The sequence below is a fragment of the Archocentrus centrarchus genome, chromosome 1 (genome assembly GCF_007364275.1).
Source record: "Archocentrus centrarchus isolate MPI-CPG fArcCen1 chromosome 1, fArcCen1, whole genome shotgun sequence".
Lineage (NCBI taxonomy): Eukaryota > Metazoa > Chordata > Actinopteri > Cichliformes > Cichlidae > Archocentrus > Archocentrus centrarchus.
The window spans coordinates 19,021,504-19,041,816 of NC_044346.1; the positions used below are offsets into that span (position 1 = coordinate 19,021,504).

The 20,313-nt window shown below is 38.9% G+C and overlaps 1 protein-coding gene across 2 annotated transcripts in view; it reads right to left on the minus strand.

Moving 5' to 3' along the window:
* Positions 1 to 20,313, minus strand: part of ctnna2 (catenin (cadherin-associated protein), alpha 2) — a 379,156-nt gene that overhangs the window by 290,436 nt on the left and 68,407 nt on the right. For both annotated transcript variants that reach the window (XM_030740562.1, XM_030740571.1), the window contains exons 3-5: positions 7,563 to 7,758; positions 1,062 to 1,228; positions 41 to 160 (exon numbers count right to left, since the gene is read on the minus strand). In XM_030740562.1, coding sequence (XP_030596422.1) covers positions 41 to 160; positions 1,062 to 1,228; positions 7,563 to 7,758 — 483 coding nt within the window. The remainder of the gene's footprint in view (positions 1 to 40; positions 161 to 1,061; positions 1,229 to 7,562; positions 7,759 to 20,313) is intronic.

A 20,313-nucleotide genomic window follows, 5' to 3' on the forward strand; every position in this document is an offset into this window, starting at 1 on the left:
ATTTTTCTGAAAGACCACGCGACACAGGGATTCCAGGTACCTGCTGCCTCCGGGCTGCCACATAGTTCAGCTTCACCATCTCTTTCCCAAACTCTTTGAACCGGTTGGCCAGATCCTGCTCATTGGTAGCATTCTTTACTCCTTCCAGGGCCTCTTCCACCTGCCACACACACACACACACACACACACACACACACACACACACACACACACACACACGCGGTCCTTCAAAAAACTTTGCGGATAAACGTATAGACAAGGTCTTAAATAAGCCATATTAGTTAAACCATAGATAATGTGTAATTGTAATATCTAATATGTTTTTAATAGTTGTGTAATTTCAGTAAGTCTAAAAATCAGTCTCAATCCATCTTGTGGGTACATTCTAACTGTAAACCCATTTATCCCTAATAGAAGTCCTGCAGAAGATGTAATGAAAAAGGGAGAAGAGACAGAGATAATGTTAAGTGGCCTTTGATGGTAGGGCTTATACAGGCTTGAGTTAAGCCTCTATGTGGGCCTCAAGAATCAAGCTGGAAAAAAGGATTTTTTAGTGTTTGTGCATTTGTGATAGAGGGACAAAATGAGTGACTGCAGATGGATGCAGGCATGAGTTTGATTCAGATTATACCAAATGCATATCATTCTTTCTGGCACACTGTATTAACTTCTATTATAAAGCCTAGAGCTACAGTCTAAATAAGTGAATGAGAAGCTTCTTCACATGGCTACAATGAGAGCAGTTCATCAGACAAGAGCACTATAGTATGATGTCCATTTCCAGGATGCTCCTCTATTCCTCATTTAAATGCAAATATGTGCAGAGGTTGTGATAAAAGTCTACATTAACTACATGGACTACACAGTACCAGCCAGTCCTATGTTTACTGGCCTTTTTAAAGTAAACTCTGTATCACTGTACTAAGTGTTAAAACATGCACTGTTATGGGGAGTCTGTGTGTGTGTGTGTGTGTGTGTGTGTGTGTGTGTGTGTGTGTGTGTGTGTGTGTGTGTGTGTGTGGTTGGGTGTTAATATTGCACAGGGTGATGACTGCACTTACAATTTTAAGGTGGGCCAGCAGCCTCATGACATCAGCCATGTCAGCAAGAATGAGCAGGCGAGTGACAGCAGACAGCAGGGCGCGGGCAGCCCTCACCATGGTGCCACGCTTTACAGAGGAACACGGGTCATCAGCGAACTCTGACGAGGCAATACGCATGGTTTCTCCTGCAAAAGGGATTGAAGAAAACAGTAAGTGGAGCAGAGAGTATGATATTATCTGTGTGTGTGTGTGTGAGTGTGTGTGAGAGAGAAAGAGAGAGAGAGAGAGAGAGAGAGAGAGAGAGAGAGCGCGCTTGTGTGTGCAATGAATGTTACTTAAATATGTGTCTGTACTGTGTACAGTGACTACTAACTTCTCATACAGGTCAGAGGTTATAAAGCCTTTGGTCAGAAAAATTACATCTAAGGCTTCAGTCACACAGGTCTAGGGACCAGGTGGCAACCTCCTGACAATCTCTAGTTGCTAGGGAAAAATATCTATTCCCTAACCGGTTGGCAAGTGGTTGCTGACAGTTGCTTGATGTCACCAGATTAAATCAATCATAAAGAGGGCGCTGCACCAAAAACTTCCTTGCGATTGCTTTGGTTGCTAGTATATTGTTTGTAGACAAGTCGGCATTTTGCATGCAAACTACTAGCAACAGCTTCAACCTGCTAACAACCACTTACAAGCAGTCAGGTAACATATTTTTCCCTCGTGACTGGTAGTTGTCAGATGATCACAAACAGGTCTCAAGGCCTGTGTCTTGATCTAAGTGGGCTGTGTCAGAATTGTCTTTTTGTGACATATGGTTTTAACAAAATATAAATAAGGCTGATACAGCAGATTCTGCAGGGATTCAGACCTTTTGTTACATTTTGCACATTTTATTGTGTTGTAGATGTCATTTTATTCAGCTAAAGCAGGGGTCGGCAAACCGCGGCTCTTTCATCCTTATGCAGTGGCTCTGTGTGACTTGGTCCAAGTGATGATGCCATGATGGCATCGTGGCAAGTAAAATACCAACAATGATAAGAGAAAATACATTTGACCACTTGAGTGTTCTATAAAACTGTTTTATAAAACTGTTTTATGAATTATTTAAACATTTTAATGGTCAAAATCGCGGAATTTACGCATTGCCTGTTCAAACACATGTAAGAAATGCGGGGTGAGCCAGTGCAGTGCTGTGGCTCACCTCTGGTGGCGCTGTGTCGCATACAATAAATGGAGCAGGCGGCTAGAGCATGCCCATTGCTGTCTCTCTTTATATCGCCAATATACATGTTTGATTACACCTGTGCTGTACATGCTGATGTTCCACAGTCTGTCTAATATACTGAATGAATGTGTGTGACATGTTTATTCTTTGTAATCGGTCATAAATGCAAGGTGAAAATACACAGGGGGAGGCAGGAAGTACCGCACCGATAGGGGCCAGTGCTGCAGCAGTGTAGCATAGGGAGAAGGATAGGCGCATCTTCAAACAAAGGTAAGATAATACATGTTTTTTTTTTTTAATTCATTTAAAAAGAGAACACACACACACACAAAAAAAGTTTGACCTCACATTAAATATTTTGTTTTTCTTGCCATCATTGCTGAAAAGTATGGAGTTGATTAAAGCATAATTAGCCATCGGCATAATTTTGGGTTCATATATGTGAATATCCGACTCCAGACGAGTCTGTCCCTCACCCGTCACAAACCTCACGCCAGTTTGCTAGAGGGTACTGTCATTAGCACTAGCAATCACAGTGCTAGAAGCCTCCCAGTACCGAGGGGCTCCGTCAGTATGTTTTTTATGCTTTGTTCCCTGATTAGCGACTAAAAATAGACCTGCAGTAGAAACGTATTTAGGATAATGCTTGTGAATAAAAAGCATTACAGCAGTAAGCTCATGCAGCCCCCAGTTTTTCAACAAAAACAACAGCAGCAGCTATTTCACAGTCTGTCTGCAGCGTAAAGAGGCGGAGCCGTTACTGAGACGGTGAGGTCAGGTGGAGCAACCGGAAACAGCTGGAGGTCCTTCAACAACCACCTGATCAGCAACATGAAGAAAGGAGAACTTTGTAGCTGCTCCATCTACCTTGTTTCACACAGAGAAATCTGCAGTAAGGAAGTTAAAAAATGCAGATGAATTGTTAATACGAATTTTTTTTTTTTATCTGATTAATTAATAGAATAATTGATAGAATACTCAATTGCTAAAATAATCGATAGTTGCAGCCCTATTTGTATTCAGAAAGCCATAGTCAAACATTAGTTTTCAGCACCAGTGGAGCTATAAAAGGCCTTCAAGAAAAAAACTACGGGTGGCTGATATTCGAATGCAGGAAATGCTTTTAGCAGCTAATCGATAAAACATCTGGATTACTTTTTTTGTGTGTGTATGCTTTTTACATGATTTCTGCAAACCCATTAGGAAACAGCACTCGGGGACACATTTTGTTAGATTGTTTTTTGTTGTAGTTCTAAATTGTGACCTTGAAATATTAAAATTAAATTATTTTATTATCATTTTTTAATTTTTCATCTCTCAATATATGCGTCACTCGCAGAAGCCAGTAGCGACTACCAGCTTCCAGTAGTATTTGCGGCACTCAGTGTTTTCTTTTCCATGGAATCCGGGTCAAAATGGCTCTTTGAGTGTTAAAGGCTGCCGACCCCAGAGGTAAAGGCTCTAAAAAAAAAAAAAAAAGGGGGGGGGGATCAAGAGTTTTTCCTTTAGTAATCACAGGTTAGTGGGTGTAGATTGGTAGGAAGAAATCTAAGCTTTGCAAAAAGACTTTTAAACTTTACCTTAAAACAGATGGTCCAGAACCACCCTGAGTGACATCAACATAATATGACTCAAAATGGTTTCATGTATATCCTCCCTTCAGGTAATTTCAGCTTGGGCCAGGTAGCGCATACAATATACGAATGTGTACATATATTATATTCCTGAGCAAAACTCATCCCTCACATCTCCAACCCTAAAACAAAACCAAGTTTATAAAATGAATGTGTATATGCATATACAAACACTGACATTCTGAATAATTAGAAAGAAGTCTTCCACCTGGGTCAGTAGCAACCTGGTAGCAGGCAAACACTGGCAAAATCAGCTCTCTTAGCACTTAGCAAGTAAATGTTTATGTTATGGCAGAGTGCAAAATTCATAATCAGATGAAGTGCACCCAGCATGTTAAACACAAACATACACACAGCATGTGTTCAACTAAAAACACACAAAACTGCAAATGAACTCATAAGCACTCCCGATTATACTGGCAGTGCCATAAGTCTGTCTGGCCCAGTGAAAAGTGACAGAGAAAAGCATGTGATTACTGAACCCCTCCGTGGTCTGAAATCAGCATCTCTAATTTAATCATGACAAGATGAAGGGGGCTGGGACCCTGAGGTCACATTGAGAGAGGCCTGATGAGGCGATGACAGATTTAAAAGCATTTTGCAATTCACAATGACTTTAACTAGGCGGATAATTCCATTCAAAGGGGGGCACTTCCAGCAGCTGCTAAAGGTTATGTTCAAGTCTGTGGGATACAGTCAAGATGGCATATTTTTATGCTCATAGGTTTAACATTATTAATATAAACTGTTCTCCCTGGTGACCTGGCATGTACCTATATCCAGTCCACCAAATGCATGGAGTATAAAGAAAGGATTAAGACTGTCCATTAGTCAAATACTTCTATGTTCAAAAACTTTTGAGCATGCCTAGCTTGTTATACCATCAGTAAAATGTTAGAAGACATGGGGTATTAGCTTTCATGTCCTATTATTGTGTTAAAGATAGGAAGTAAGTAGTTTAGTCTAATGGTTTCTTTTTTGTTTTTTTCAGAGCCATAGTTTCAGAAGATTCAGAAAGGACTGTACATTTGCTTTAAATACAAATGTGCACAATTGCACACACACACAAAAAGAAAAACCCCACAGTATTGTTCAAAACATGGCTTGAAAATATAAAATGGCCAAGATACCTTTCCATTGGTTTTTCCTTGCATGCCTAACAAGTGAGAAGATGAATCTTGTCCTATTTTATCTCAGCTGTGGTGATGACCTGTATGGTAACAGTCTATTTCACACCTCAGAAGAGCGGTGTGCCAAAGCAGTCAAGTCAATATTCAACAGTACCAGCAGCCAAGTGCGAGCTGACAGTGCAGGATGAGGAATACAGCTACAACACAACATATGCTGAGCTCCATTTGCTCTTTCTGCTGATGTAGTTTCTGAACAGGGAATCCAATTCCATTCTGGGGACAAACATTTGATTCACATAAAGGCTCACTGACTTGCACGCCGCACAGAAAATAAACTTCGGAGAACTACAAACTACGCTGACATTGCTCCATCTGTGTGAGTTGCCAGAAAGCAATGTACAATTTCTTGTTTGAGTGAGGAGCTACATCCACGCAAAACTTTCAGGGTTAACAGACTAGGTTTCAAATCATTAATGAGAATGGGCATCTATAACACCTTTAAATTCAGCAAGGTCCCTCAACATCACAGACAGTCGAAGCTTTAACGATGCATGACTTTAGGGTAAACAACTCCAGAATGAGACTCATTACATTCGTGAGGCTGCATGCACTGCAAGTGAAGCCTAAAACTAATGGGTACTAATCTGCTATATTTAATGGATTTGGCTTGCCACTTTTAACTCTCCATTCATCTAAAGTTGAGCAGACATTTGACTTGTTGTGACATTTGAAACACTTAGTACTTTCCCAAAACATTAAATTTATATCAATTACTATTCAACCAGGAAAAATACACTAATATTTACAGAGAAAGTAGAGTCAGTAGGGATACTTATTTCAGTCATAATAATGCTGAACACAGGTGTTGTAAATGAATGCAGCACCTTAACATAAGCCATTTCCTAAAGCTGCCTTATTTAGGACTTTTTGTTGTTGTTTGTTTGTTTGCTTGCTTGTTGGGGTGGGGTGGGGTGGGGGGGTGTATTTAATGGTTATACCAGATACTATGATGATCTGTGAGTTTGGCAATTTCTGCCTTCTCTGGTGTTTCTTTCTATGTCGAGTTTGAGTGTGTTAGTCTGTGATTTCCTGTTTTATTTTCGTAGCTTGTCTTCTATGTCTTGTCTAGTTTGGCGTCTGCTGGCTTGTTGTCTTGATTGTTTTCAGCTGTGTCTTGCTACCCAGGTGTTTCTCATTCCCCTCATTACCCCCTTGTTTCTGTGTGTGCATAAATAGTACTGTCTTCCCTTTGTTCTTTGTCCCAGTGTCTGTTTATACTCCCAGTGTGTTTCCCAGTGACACTCGTGTCCCTGAACTTATGTTACTTTGTTTATGGACTTTAATGCTGGACTTCTCAACTACCAATAAAGTTGAATTTTGCGTTTTTTTGAGTCTGCGTTCTTATAACTGCATTTGGGTTCTTAATCTTGCATTTCTAGACAGATACAATGTAGCATGTCGCTTTTAATTCTTGTTAAATATTTTGCATACCATATATAGAATAATAAGTAACCCTAACACCTCTGATACGATCTCATTTAGGCTCCAGTCACACAACTCAGAAGAGTGGTTGACGATCACCTAGCAAAAAAAAAAACATGGATTCCCCGACTACTTTGGGAGGTTGCTTGCTGTTGCTAGGTGACATTGGTAGCAAGGAGGCATATGGTGCTGTGTGTGTTTGTGTGTAGTTTACATGGAAGACAGTGACTTGTCTGCAAACAATTGCCAGCTACTACTAAGCAGTAGTGAAACTGCAACGCAAACTGTAAATGGAGACCGTTAGTTAGCAAGTGTTTGTAGATAAGTTGGAGTTTTCTATGCAAACTACAGGCGACCAGAGTGGTCAAAGCAATCGCAAGGAGGTTTTTGGTATAGCACCATTTTTATGACAGATTCTGCCCAGCGACACCCAGGAACCTCCATTAATCATTCACCAACCATTCAAGGAATACACATTTTTCCCTAGCAACTGCAGGTTGCCAGTTGGTCGCCAACCAGTCTCTAGGCCTATCTGAATGAGACCTTAAAAATGTTGGGATGATTTCACAACTACATTCAAATAACATTAATGTGTCTTTCCCATGAATCACACATGCACAATTATTTCCTCACTGTTGTTCTGTAATGTGTAACTGCAACCTAGACAGGTGTGGTCTGTACAGATGCTCATTTAAAAATCTCTTACCTCAATTTAGTTTGTAAATTTAAAAAAATGTAAGGAGAATCAAATACTAGAGATTTTGATTTCATATGTTACAGAATAAGTAGGATAATAACCCAGTCTCCATCCCATCATAGATATATATGCAAACTGGATTTTTGGAAATAAAGGAAATTTTTTTGTCTTTTCAAAGGTTATCAACAAAAAAAAAAAACCTTTTACAGACCATAACTGATGGTCTAGAAAAATATTACTAGATGTCTAACAATGAATAAAGGATGATAAGGAATTACATGCATGGACAATCTTATTATCTAACCAGTCATAATTAAAAAAGAAAAGCATGAACACACAAGCAGTCACACTTACCTTGCTTACGGACATCCTCCACAGCTGCAATGAGCTCCTCCTTGAGATCCTGGCTGTCTTTGGCAATCTGCTCTCCCTTTTCCAGAAAGTTCTGGGTAGCCTGCTCAACAGACACTGCCAGGACATGGGCCTTCTTAGAGCGCCCCTTCTTCTTACTGGATGGCCCTTTGTTGCTGGTGTTCACCAGAGTAGTCACCTTTAAAACAGCAGAAGAGTATATAAAGCTTACTGAAGAGATTGATTTGCAGCTTGTTGCTATGGTGCATGATCGTCCTTGTTTTTAAGGTTACGGCACATAACCTGCACATCCCAATAATTAATGATAATGACAGCACCTGAAATTAATAGGAAGATGCAATATGAATTAAATTATTACTATCTTATTCTAAAATAGTCATTGCACCAAGCCTAGTACCTGTTACAGGGCTTGCTGATTATAATCTTTATACATTCACAAACCACTTTATTATGTAAGCCTGCAAAAGAAAATACAATCCAAACAAAACTCATCATAGACATACTGCCAACCATCAGAGGATATTTTTGATGGATATTATGTGATAATTAGTATAAATTATGCCATTATGTCATTTTGACACCATTGTGCCAGCATAATAATGTAAGTACACCCTCTCTTTTATATAAAATACTTATTAGAATTAAGTAACATGTTATCTTCATTTTACCTGTTTCATGCTTTATTGTCTGTTCATTTGGTCCTGTAAAATAACTATGAAACAATAGCAGTGAAATCTCTTCTGTGTAATCTGGCACCATGTTGGCTGAAATGTTGATGATGTTCTTATGTAAACAATACCGAGATCAACAATAATTACTGAGTTCAGGTTCATACAGTGCATAAGTCAGTAACATAATTATTATGAAAGGCTTGATGGCAGTGATGTTCAGTTCCTCTGGGCATGGTGATCAGTGGAAATGAGATGCTACTAGTGTGAGAAGTGGAATATTTTGTATTACTGTGAGATGTTTTTCTAATATTCTGATCTCATCACTTTCCAAATCAGGATGAAAAAAGAGAAAGAAAAAAAATAGGCCCACCTCTGAATATAAAGAATTCAAGGCCTTTAACAATGATCAAGTATATAATTTAAACTGATGCAATTTGGATAATGTCAAAAACAGCATTATGAGCTCTGTAAACATAGTTTATACCTTTATCTGAACACTTTATAAATGGTACCCAGTGTAATACTGAAATACAATATAAACGGGTTCCAACTGCTGCCCAGTTTTACAAATCCTCCTTTACTGAATAATAATGCTTCTATACATTCCACTATAATGTAAGGGAGTATGGCTTGTGCTGGTTTTGCATAGTGGAAAAAGTATAGCCAAACAAGATGACAAACAATCAGTGCTTTGTTAATTTAGACTTCCACAACAATAATGAGGGTATTCATTCAAGATTCTATTACTGTTAAACTGTGTGTAGCATCAGTCAACTACCTGTCTTATCTTGGGTTGCAACCACTGACATTATTCATCCTTCAGCTTATGCAGGAATGTTGAAAAATATAGTCACTTATACAGTATAAGCTCCCTTTTAATTGATATAATTTTTTTCTCTTGAAGACAGGCTGCACTGCACAGAATCAATAGGATTATGTGTCCAAGAATCCAATAAAATAAGCCCTCCATCTAACTGTATTAGTAGAAGTTCAGTGTTTTACAGGATTATGCTGCTTTTGAGAAATGTATAAGGATCCTCGACTCTCAACAGCCAAACAGCATTTTCTCCACTATTGATTTTCTCCATTACACACCGTCAGTAAAGAAGATAGCATACAGAGGATTATGTTTAGTGGTAATATGATGTGTTGGACCAGGTTACTGATTGTGTAATCTTGTCTAAGGGTCACAGTGGAACTTAGTTCTTACTAGCTGTGTGCCCAAAATCATGCCGAAACAAACTAAAAGCCATCAGTCATACAGAGCACTGAAGAATGGCCAATCCTCTGGGTTGAGAAATATCTCTTCAGCACATGCAGACAATCAGGACATGTAATGACTATGCTTACAGTACTGTGCAAAAGTCTTGAGCCACTTGCCATTTCTTTAAATTTTGCTAGAAAAAATTGAAAATAGGTGCAACGATTTAATGAACCATGCAAACATATATGGAAATACAGTATGTAAGACAAAAACTAAATTTGTAAAATTGTAACAAGCTTGAAAGTCACCGTTTTGTATGACCATTTATATTCTTCAACGCAGCCTCTCTTAGTCAAGCTTTCTTGTCATTTCTTTAAGTAGTCTTCAGGAATAGTTCTGCGGGTATGCTTTTACTGCACTGGCAGTGTGTTTGGGATCATTGTCATGCTGAAAAATGAAGCTGTTGCCAATCAGACACTTTCCAGATGGTATTACATGGTGGATCAAAATTGTACTTTCCTGTGTTCAAAATTCAATTTTGACAAGAGTCCCAACATCACTGGCTGAAATTCAGCCGCAAACCATTACAGAGCCTCCATTGTGTTTTTCAGATGGCTGCAGACACCCACTGGTGTACCTCGCTCCTGTGGAGTGATGAATAAGACCTGTTGCCACTGATTTTCAGTCCAGTTCTTGTGTAATTTAGTATACCTCAGCTTTTTCTCCCTGTTTCTCTTCCTTAGCCCTAGAACACTAACACTGGGTGATTTTCACCCACGTGAAGGTGAGAGTGATAGTGTTACAAAACTCATGTTCTAGGATTGAAAATGGCTTCCTGACAGCCAGCCTTTCACTGAGACCATTTTTGATAAGGTTTTAGTGAACAGTAGATGGACCGGCTAAAGAACCAGATGTATCTTTCAGATACTGTTCATCTGCTGCAGATAATTTATTAGGTCTGACAATTGTTTTGTCCTCTACTTGTCTAGCTTTCCTCAAATCTGTCAGGACACACTGCACGCCATGCAGAGATAGGCCAAATGTTCAGCTATAGGTCTTTGGGAATCAGCTTAGTGCAAATACCATTTTTTGCCTGTCAAACTGTGTTCTCTTTTTTTCCTCTTTCTCTCTTTTTCATAGATTCAACTAAAGAAATTAGACCAAATTATGTGTTTTTACAACAGGCTACTGTAACAACGTGCCTAAAGATACATTTTAAAATAGATTCTTTGCTTAGTTGTCTGTGTAGAAAACAACCAGTTGTTAAATGGCCTGACAAGCAAAAACAACATGAACAACACCTGAAAACTGTCAGGTACAAGGACTAGACTGAAAATGAGTGAAAAAGTAGCCAATATCCAAAGAAAAGTCCTTCAGAAAGCCTGGAGAACTATTGCTCAAGAGTACTTTAAAAAAATTATATCTGAGGGGTGTCTCAAGACTTTTGCACAGCATTGTAGTTGTGAATACTTTCACAAACATAATGTGAGAAAAGCCATTTACAGTAACTATCCCTGTAAAGTACAGTACACTGCACTGAAAGTGATAAGTGATATTAATACAGAAACAAATTGATGACGCTCTCTCAAAGAACAAAATCCTATATTTAGCATAATTAACACATAATTATGAAATGAAGAAGAAGAATACATTAAAGTCACTCAGCTTACAGGGCAAAAGCATAACCAATCACTGCTGCTTGTACAGGCAGTTCAAGACTCGAAACACTTGGGCTGCTCATTTCTTGGTGACACATTTCTGTACGTAATTATACACATCCGTCTGAAGCCAGGGAGGAAGCACATGGGCAGAATTGCTCATTCAAAACTCTAGTCAGAGACAGCCTTTAGACTATCTGTCTGACAGCAGCTGAACTTGCACAATAGAGTGATATGATTACCGTATTTTCCGGACTATAGAGCGCACCATACTATAAGCCGCACCTACAAATTTTTTGGAAAAAACTGGAAACGTACATATATAAGCCGCACCGGGCTATAAGCCGCTGGTATCTCCGCCGCTCTCGGTTTTCCACAATTACTCGGCACTCAGCAGAGGGGGACAGACAACCCCAAATTTGAGTTATAACAAGTCAATTCACCATTGATTCGTTCACGCCGAGCTTACGTGCAGCGGCTCTATTTCCCTCCTGTAGTGCCAGGTCGATAGCCCTCAACTTAAAAGCGGCATCATAGGAAGTTCTTTTTGTGGTTTCCATGATGAGGGAGTTTGAAAAAAATCTCTTTTGTGCCTGCTGCTAGCACTTGTTGGCGCTTTCTTCTTTGATTTCCAACTTTGACGTCCCATGATTCATATCCTGCTAAAGAGCCCCCTGGTGGTTAAAGAAAAATCCACAGAAACGCCGCACCGGGCTATAAGCCGCATGGTTCAAAACGTGGGAAAAAAGTAGCGGCTTATAGTCCGAAAAATACGGTAGTTTTAGGAATGTATCAGAGGCTTTCACTGTGAAAAGCCCCTAAGAGCAAAGTTATGTCCTGTCAGGGCTGCATTACTTCAGGGCTTCTAGCCTGCAATATAAGCGTTAATGATGTATGGCCTCGCTCGTGATGGATCCAGGAATAGTAAAGCTGATAAAAGACCAAGTTATTCTTTTAGGTCACCATGTATTTGTCTAGAAACCAATTCATGATTCAACAGCATTATTTTAGGATTCAGAAACTTTGATACATTTTAAACATCAACTCATCTGTTCAGCATCACCTGGCACAGTGCTCAATATGAAGTGCAATGATGGGTTTATTTCAACCCTAGTTGTTATAAATCAATAAGTCATCATTATATTTACACATGAAAAAAGATATACACGCACACACACACCTATACAACCAAAAACTCCCTTCACCTCACAGACAGTGAAGCACTCATAATGTGGCTGCCTACACAGGTTCAGTGACACATGAATAAGACCAATCAATACCACAGGAAGATAATCAAAAAATAACTTCTGTACTTGTTTTTTCTAATAATACCTCACAAATCACCAATTAATTTTTTGGACTGTTGGCAAAAAAAAAAGAAAAGAAAAGAAAAATCACCAGTAAACTAATGTGGAATTATGCTACATTTACATGACTATCGACAAAGTTACACAACAGCTAAACTTAGCCAGCTGCATTTGTCACAGATTAGTTATTACTTTAGCATCAAAGCCTTGTGTGTATGCATGCACAAACAGTGCAGATAACAGTGGTTCACTACTTCATTGCAGCCCTGGAAAAAGATGAGGCCAGCTCAACAGTGATTTGTCGTCCATCACACAGCGGCATATGTCCGATGTCAGCTTGTAGCTTTCTATTGCAAGCTTACGTTCAAATGACTTCTGCTCCAATAGTGTGAATACAACATTATTAATGCAGAAATATTTTTATGAACCCATTAACACTGCCAGATTATTATGCCTACACCCCAAGCAATTTTTTCAAGGTTTTGCAGAGTACAGATATGCTAATGAGACAGTTTTGTTTTTAACTGCTTTATGTTAAAAGTCAAGTATCCCTTATATGCATATACATTCACCATATGCATAAGCTTTTTAAACAACCTGCAACCTGGTACAACTGTTTCTGATTTATGAGACTTGCATGTCAGTTACAACCGTTAAACAAAAGATGCCACCAAATTAAGATTATGCTAAGATCCCAGCAGCTGCTGTTCGCTGCAGTCATTAGTTATTAAAGGCCAAGTGCACAGTTTTTTCTTCTTATCTCGCCTGCACTGAAAGTTGATGAGCCCTTTTTTAACCTCAGTGTTGACATAATGTCTTATGTAACTCTTCCATGGAACAGAACAACATACTGAGTTGTGAATCGATGTGGTTTATCTGCTCTTCAAATGCTCATCTATTCATCAACACAGGGTTGGGCTGTCAAATACACACAGCTACAGTATCGCTACTGCATCTGCCATGCTGCCTTCCACAGGGAGTGACTCACTAAAGTCAATCCTTGGTGATGTTTTGTTCTGCAACGGCAGCTTAAAAAATTATGTATATTTAATTAAATCTGTGATAACCTCACAGCAGGCACTGAGCCGGAATCAATTTATTTACCTTCACACAGACTTAACTTTACTGTTTTTACCTAGCCGTCTATGCATGCATATGCCTAGCTGAATATCCCCGGAAAGAGCTTAAGAGAAACGAGAATATAATACCATTTTCACTTCATATTAAATAACTTTATCTTCAAGAACTGTTGTGAACTTTTGCACGTGTTACACAGGATATATACTTCTAGAAGCACAAACAAAAAACAAATTTTAAGGACCTGAATAAATGGCCAGTAGGGATTATGCTAATTAGGTGAAAATTTTACATCAGATTTATCAAACATTATTGGGAATAACAAGCATTGCAGGGGGTATGTCGGTGCTTTTGTATGAGCCTGAATGACATAGCAGTTTGAGGTCCTTAGATACTAAAGATTTTTACTGTGGCTAAGTCATTTAAATTCAATACTGGTCACTTTCACAGTGACAGTAACAGTGAAAAATATTCTGCTCTGGCTCCACCAGAAGAGATGGCATTGACCTTAAAGCCACTCTCTAGGCTTGTGGTCAATGCAAATCATATGCTTATTCCATCTTTAAATGCAGCCTGTGTCACCTCAGACATAATCCTTTACTTATTGCTCGTCTAAGGCAGTTAGCGGGGAGAAAGGTATGTAATAAAGCTATACATCATATACAGCTAAATACCTGCCATAGCACTATGAAGTCAACCCATGACTCAGCTCAGTAACATAAGAATGTTTCAGATGTCATGACTTTAACACAAGTAATGTCTGAATCCTACATTATCATTTGCAAGCACAAAATAAGAACTATGCTCACTGAATAATCAAATGCATCCCCCAAGGAAAGAGTTAGAAACAAGTAGTTTGCAAAATGAAAAAATGAAGTGAGTCACAATAATGCCTCCCTAGTGCATCCAAATATGCTCTGACACAAAACAAAATAAATTCACTGTCTACATAAGGCAGCCTTGCCCTTTCTGGCAGCTGGTAATTGGCCCTGGGTAAGCCCATTTATCGTGCATATTAGCAGCACTGCTTGGACTTTATGCAAGACCACACTGAGGTTCATTCCAAACAGCCACAAGTTATGTCTTTCTCTCAGCCTCAACGCAGACTTCTCAGACACAGAAACACCATCACAATCTGCCTTTGCTAGACTATTATCATCTATACAACCTGTAAAGTGCACCTGTACAGCTATGTAACATTTAGAAATAGTGAGTGTTTCTTCTGAGACATTTGATAGAGTTTGTAATTCTTTGAATTTTACAACATCACCACTGAGCAACGTTTAAAAAAAAAAATTTTTTTTAAAGCACACAATCTTTAAATCACTTTTGAGATTACACATCAACTGTGTCAGGTCATGTGTGAAATGATATACACTGTTAAAATGACAGGAGGCAGCGACTTTGCGAGAGCACGTACAAGTGAACTGACTTGTCAGTTTTACTTAAGCCAATTTTAAAACTGGTTTTCGCTAAGCGCCTAAAAGTATTAACCAGCACATTTGCAATCACATGAAGACCTAAATATAGTAGTATAATCAATAGATTTAGAATGAAATCATCAGAAATCATGGTATCTGTTAGAATAGATAAACGTTTAACTGTTTTTCTATGTATCACAATGTGTTCATCATAAACACGCACATGACCATCAGATTGTAAGCACAAAACATACTCACGCACACCCGGACCCTCCAGGTGAGGAAAGCAGGTAACGCCTGTTTCCTGACGTCACACACACACATACACACACCCCCACACACTCACGTGACGCTAAAATAAAAGAGCCGGCAGGAAGAAGGAAGTCAGACTCTCTTTCAGACCCACACATGAGTGTTAGCTGACTGAGACTCTCCCTGCAGGTTAAACGATCAACTACAGGTTTCTGTGTCTTTCTTTATTCAACGGTGGTCCGAACCTAACAGTATCAATGGTAGGATGCTTAAAAAGACAAAACACATTACAGTAATGTCAGTCTGCACAGATGATGCACCAAAGTAAAATATTTATTCTTAACCAACTAAGAAGGGAGACTCTCATTTGGTTTAGTGCTTCCGAATGAGCAGAGAATTAAAATCTGTCTGAACACTTCCTGGGGGTGAAAACAGACACAGTGAGCACTTTGGTTCATTATGTTATGTGCTGAACCACAGGGGCCCACCACACAGATGGTGTTTCTGCAACATGCTATTTTACATTATGTGGTTCTCCGGCGGCCAGATGTAAACACAATAAGCCGGCTCCCATTTATTAACTGGCATGTATAAAATAAAGTTCTCACATAATCTGCTTACACACAACTTCTAGAGAAGGCTGAGCACCATATAAGACATGAAAAATGTGAAGAGTAAAAGGTGCGCATTTTCTTAAAACTGTGCTGCTTCTGCGAGACCCTCGTGGACATAGGTGTTCACACAAAAACAGCTGATTAAAAATGTGCCTGATTCATAGTTATTACCGATGGCTATGGACACAACCCTAGAAACGACCGATAAACAAACGCTGCACGTGCGAATGCATACTTTGTGTCTGCAAACACATAGCTTTACCTGTGACACCATGCAGAGATTAAAAAGGATTGAGCTATCTTCAACAATTTTCAGTTGAACATATATTTCATAAAAAAAAGCAGATCGTTGTGCCAGTATTAAGATGTACCCAAAGAGTGATGAGGAAAAAAAGAGAGACGCATAGAGCAATTATAACATCAAAACCCAGTGACTGAGCAAGAAAAAAAACAAGCTAAGAACAAAACCACAAAAACTTCTGGGCCACACCCAAGCAGACACAAGAACACTCAATTTAATGCTGGTTCCATTTTTTACCCATGCTTTTTCATGAAAATTTAGCAGCTTAGAGCCCAAAGTAACAGATTCAGGTGAAGTTTTCTTCTTCTTTTCCCCCCAAAGTATCTCCCAAAAAGACAGGAAAAAACTTTACATATAAACATAAATATGCTGCAGATGTACTGAGGCTTATGCCTCCTTTAGGTATAAGGAGTTGTTGTGCCTTGCCTTCCAATTTTATTGCCGATCAATAGTTTTAAATGCCATGCGGCCTTTCCTCTACAGAGACTGACCAGTGGACTCTTCAGTCAGTAATAAATCCCCTTGACTCTGCGTAGCCATTCAATTTTCCGCCTTCAACCCCTGAGACTCATATCCAAAGGATGAGTGATGATTTAACATTAGAGAAGGGCGTGTGCGCAGGTGTGCACGTAGTAGCCAACTACACATGTAAGATCATGTGCACACATGCTGAGAGATTCTGTTAACCTTTAACTTGTTATAGTTACTGACATGCAGTACATAAAGTTCTGTGTTAAATAACTGATGAGAGCATTTATAGCCATGTGTAAAGTACATAATGTGTGCAAAAGCCCAGGGGACAAAAGCAAGATGGGGCCTTCGACATTTTTCCAAACAGACAATTCGCCTGGCTCTGACTGTAGGACAGTACTAAAAACATGCTTGTGCAATATAGCTGCTATATACCATATATTACAGACTGGTTGATCACCAAGTGTTTTGCTACAGAAACAATACACAGCACTGACTGCTTAATGACCAGGAAACTGTGCATCCATTCATGCACAACCTACACAGAGTCAAATGAGCAGACACAGAGATGGTTTTACAGCACAAATTCAGCAAGGCTGCAAATCTTAAAATTTTGTCACTGAAGACTTTGCTTACTTTGTATCATACCGTGTTATTTAAAATATCTTTTGAAGTTAACAAGTTCTGAAGTGCAAAGCAAGAAGGATTAGCCAGCATTAAAATTGGTACCTGAATAGGTTTTCAGGTGGCAAAGAGGAAGGATTTTAGCAGGAAGTGTCACATCGCAGGGGTGTCAAGCTCTGACATTCTTAACCGCACCGTGTGCTCTGGCAGCTATATCCTCAAAAAGCCTCTTGGCAGCATACTTAGCTTTAAACACGAATGTTGGAGAGAACCTGTGTCATAGAATAATGAATAAGAAGAAAAAAATCCATGAATAATAAAACATGGCACTCCTACTTTATTTGTCAGAAAATAAACCAGAAACATATTAATGTACCAAAGAAGTGTCAGGTTTATCCAACTTGAACTTCTTTCAAGCATTTGCTCTTGATAGCTGTTATTTGCACCAAATCTTTATACTCCAAATACATATTTGGTGTTTCGAACTTGCAGACTTGAACACTCGCAGAACTGAACAAATAAGCGCAGGAAAACATGATTCAGTAAAACAGCAGAGCCGATGAATTAAAAGCATTTTCTGCGATAATGATTCGCACATTTAATTCCCCACGGTGAACTTCTAAGAACAGCCTTCATTCATTCTGCTTTGAGAGCAATAGGCTTTCAGCCTCTCCATAATATTTCCTCATTAGTAACCCCTTAGCTCAAGTCCCTGTTTGATCCTCCTACTCCTTCATTATCATTCTCACAGCAGATATCTTTGTATCAGTGTGGTTTCTTCATTCATTTTGAGGAATGACAGGACATTTTGATGCATAGCTGACAGAACAAACCTGAGTGGGGCAGCCGTTTTCAGGTGGAGCACTTGATGCTGTGTAAGAACACATTTGCATTCAAATCAAGGAACCAAATCTTGGATCTATATACTGTATCTGAAGTACACTTTGTTTTCTGCACAGAAAATTATTATCATGCCTAAGAAAATGTTTGGATGAAAAGAACTACTTCAAAATATTATTCAACTAGTGTGAAACAGCCCATGATTAGGCCTTTGGGAGTTGATCTAAGGAAAACAAAGAGTGGGAGAGAGTAGGTTTTAAATCTATGTGCAATGTTGGCCAATTAGAACATTTCAGTAACAGTGCATTCTTTTTCACTGTCAAACTCTCAACCACTTTCACAGAAAAAATAAAATAATACAGAAAGCTTAGTAGATTTACCTATTCCTTAGAGAAAATGTCAGTGAGTCCCCATTTGACTGGGGTTCAATTCTTTGCGTAACACGCCTTGAGGCACATAATCTTCATAACAAATGCCAGAATATATGCCACCCAAAATGATTCGCACTTCAAAGACAAACCACAAAAAAGCTTTCTTAAATCTCATTCTAAAATGGTATGGCTATGGTCACAAGAATCAATGTCAAAGAAATCAGTGCAGCAGTCCGCAGGGAAAAGGGGGCTTCAAGGTGTGTGTGAAAATTACATTACTACAATACAAAAAGATTTGGACTTGAGATGATTATTAACAGAGGCCATTTGCAAAGGCAGTATTGACAGCAAACTCAGACAAATAATCAGAGGTTTTATGACTGTAACAATGGCATCTTCTGCATTTGATCTCTGCAACATATACCCTCTAATCATGATACTTCTTTACAACCAGCTCTAATTTTTCTAACATAATCAGGGCTTTCAAATTATGCCGGTGGCAGGTGCATTTTCCACCTACTCCACCACTCTGCGCCGTCTACTTTTTAATTTTCCTAAAAAAAAAAATTTTGCGTTGTCCACCCTCTCCATTTCCAGCTCCATGTGGCAATATTTACGGTCTTTCAATCTGAGTCATTTGATTGGTTCACGACTGCCATGTGACTATTCATATGGTCTGCTGCCATCATGGCTTCTCATGCATGTAAGAGAAATAAGAGAAAACAGCAGCCGTCACAAGTGGCCGCCAGGCATGGGGACCATATGATTGGGCTTAAGAAATGGTTCAAGCCCACGTCCGAGGTTGAAAGTAAGTAATCTAGGTAGGGATGGCACGATACCACTTTTTTATGTCCGATACCGATATTTTACATTTGGATATCAGCCGATACTGATATAAATCCGATATTTAAAATTGATCCTGGCATTTAAAAACATAACATATTAAAAAAAAAATAAAAAAAAAAAAAATAAAAAAAAAAGAAGTCAACAGTCTCTCACACAACAAAATCAAAGTCTTTTAGTTGTCCCACATACAAGACTAAGGACCAGGGCGGGCAGAGCTTTTTAGGCAGTGGCACCAAAGCTCTGGAACTGTTTACCACTCCAGCTCCATTTAGCTGACTCTGTGGCGTCATTTAAAAAATAGTTGAAAACTTTTCTGTTTAACCAGGCTTTCTGGTTTCTGACTTTATTTTTGTTCTTTTTCTTTTAATATGGTAATGTTATGTTTTTAACATAGTGTTTTCTGGGGGTGGGGGGTGATATTGTGTTTTAATTATTGTACAGCGCTTTTCTGTCTGTGAAAAATGCTATACAAATAAACTTTACTTACAACAATAACTATCACCTGAATCCTGTTGCTTCTGTGTGAGAAGGTGATGCTTATGGCATGTTGCAAATTTCATTAGGGCTGCAACTATCGATTATTTTAGCAATTGTGTATTCTATTTATATTGATTACCCAAGTAACTGGATAAGAAATACTTTTTTTCATATTAACAGTTCATCTGCATATTTTAACTTCTGTACTGCAGTTTTTCCCTGTGTGAAACAAATAGGGTGGATGGAGCAGCTACAAAGTTCTCTTTTCTTCACTTACTGATCAGGTGGTTGATGAAGGATCTCCAACTGTTTCCCAGTAAAGGTTTAATGGAGGTTACAGGGACGAAAAGGCTTCTTTTGGACACTAGAAAAACATTTCCTTCTGCTCCATCTGAGCGCGCCGGCTCCGCCTCTTTCCGCTTGTGCAGACAGACTGCACGTAAATCAGCTGACTGCTGCTGTTGCGTCATCAGTGTTCACGTGAAAAACTAGGGGCTGCATGAGTGCAATCTTGTAATGCTTTATATTTACAAGCATTCTCCTAAATACGTTTCTACTGCATGTCTATATTTAGTCACAAATCAGGGATTAAAATATCA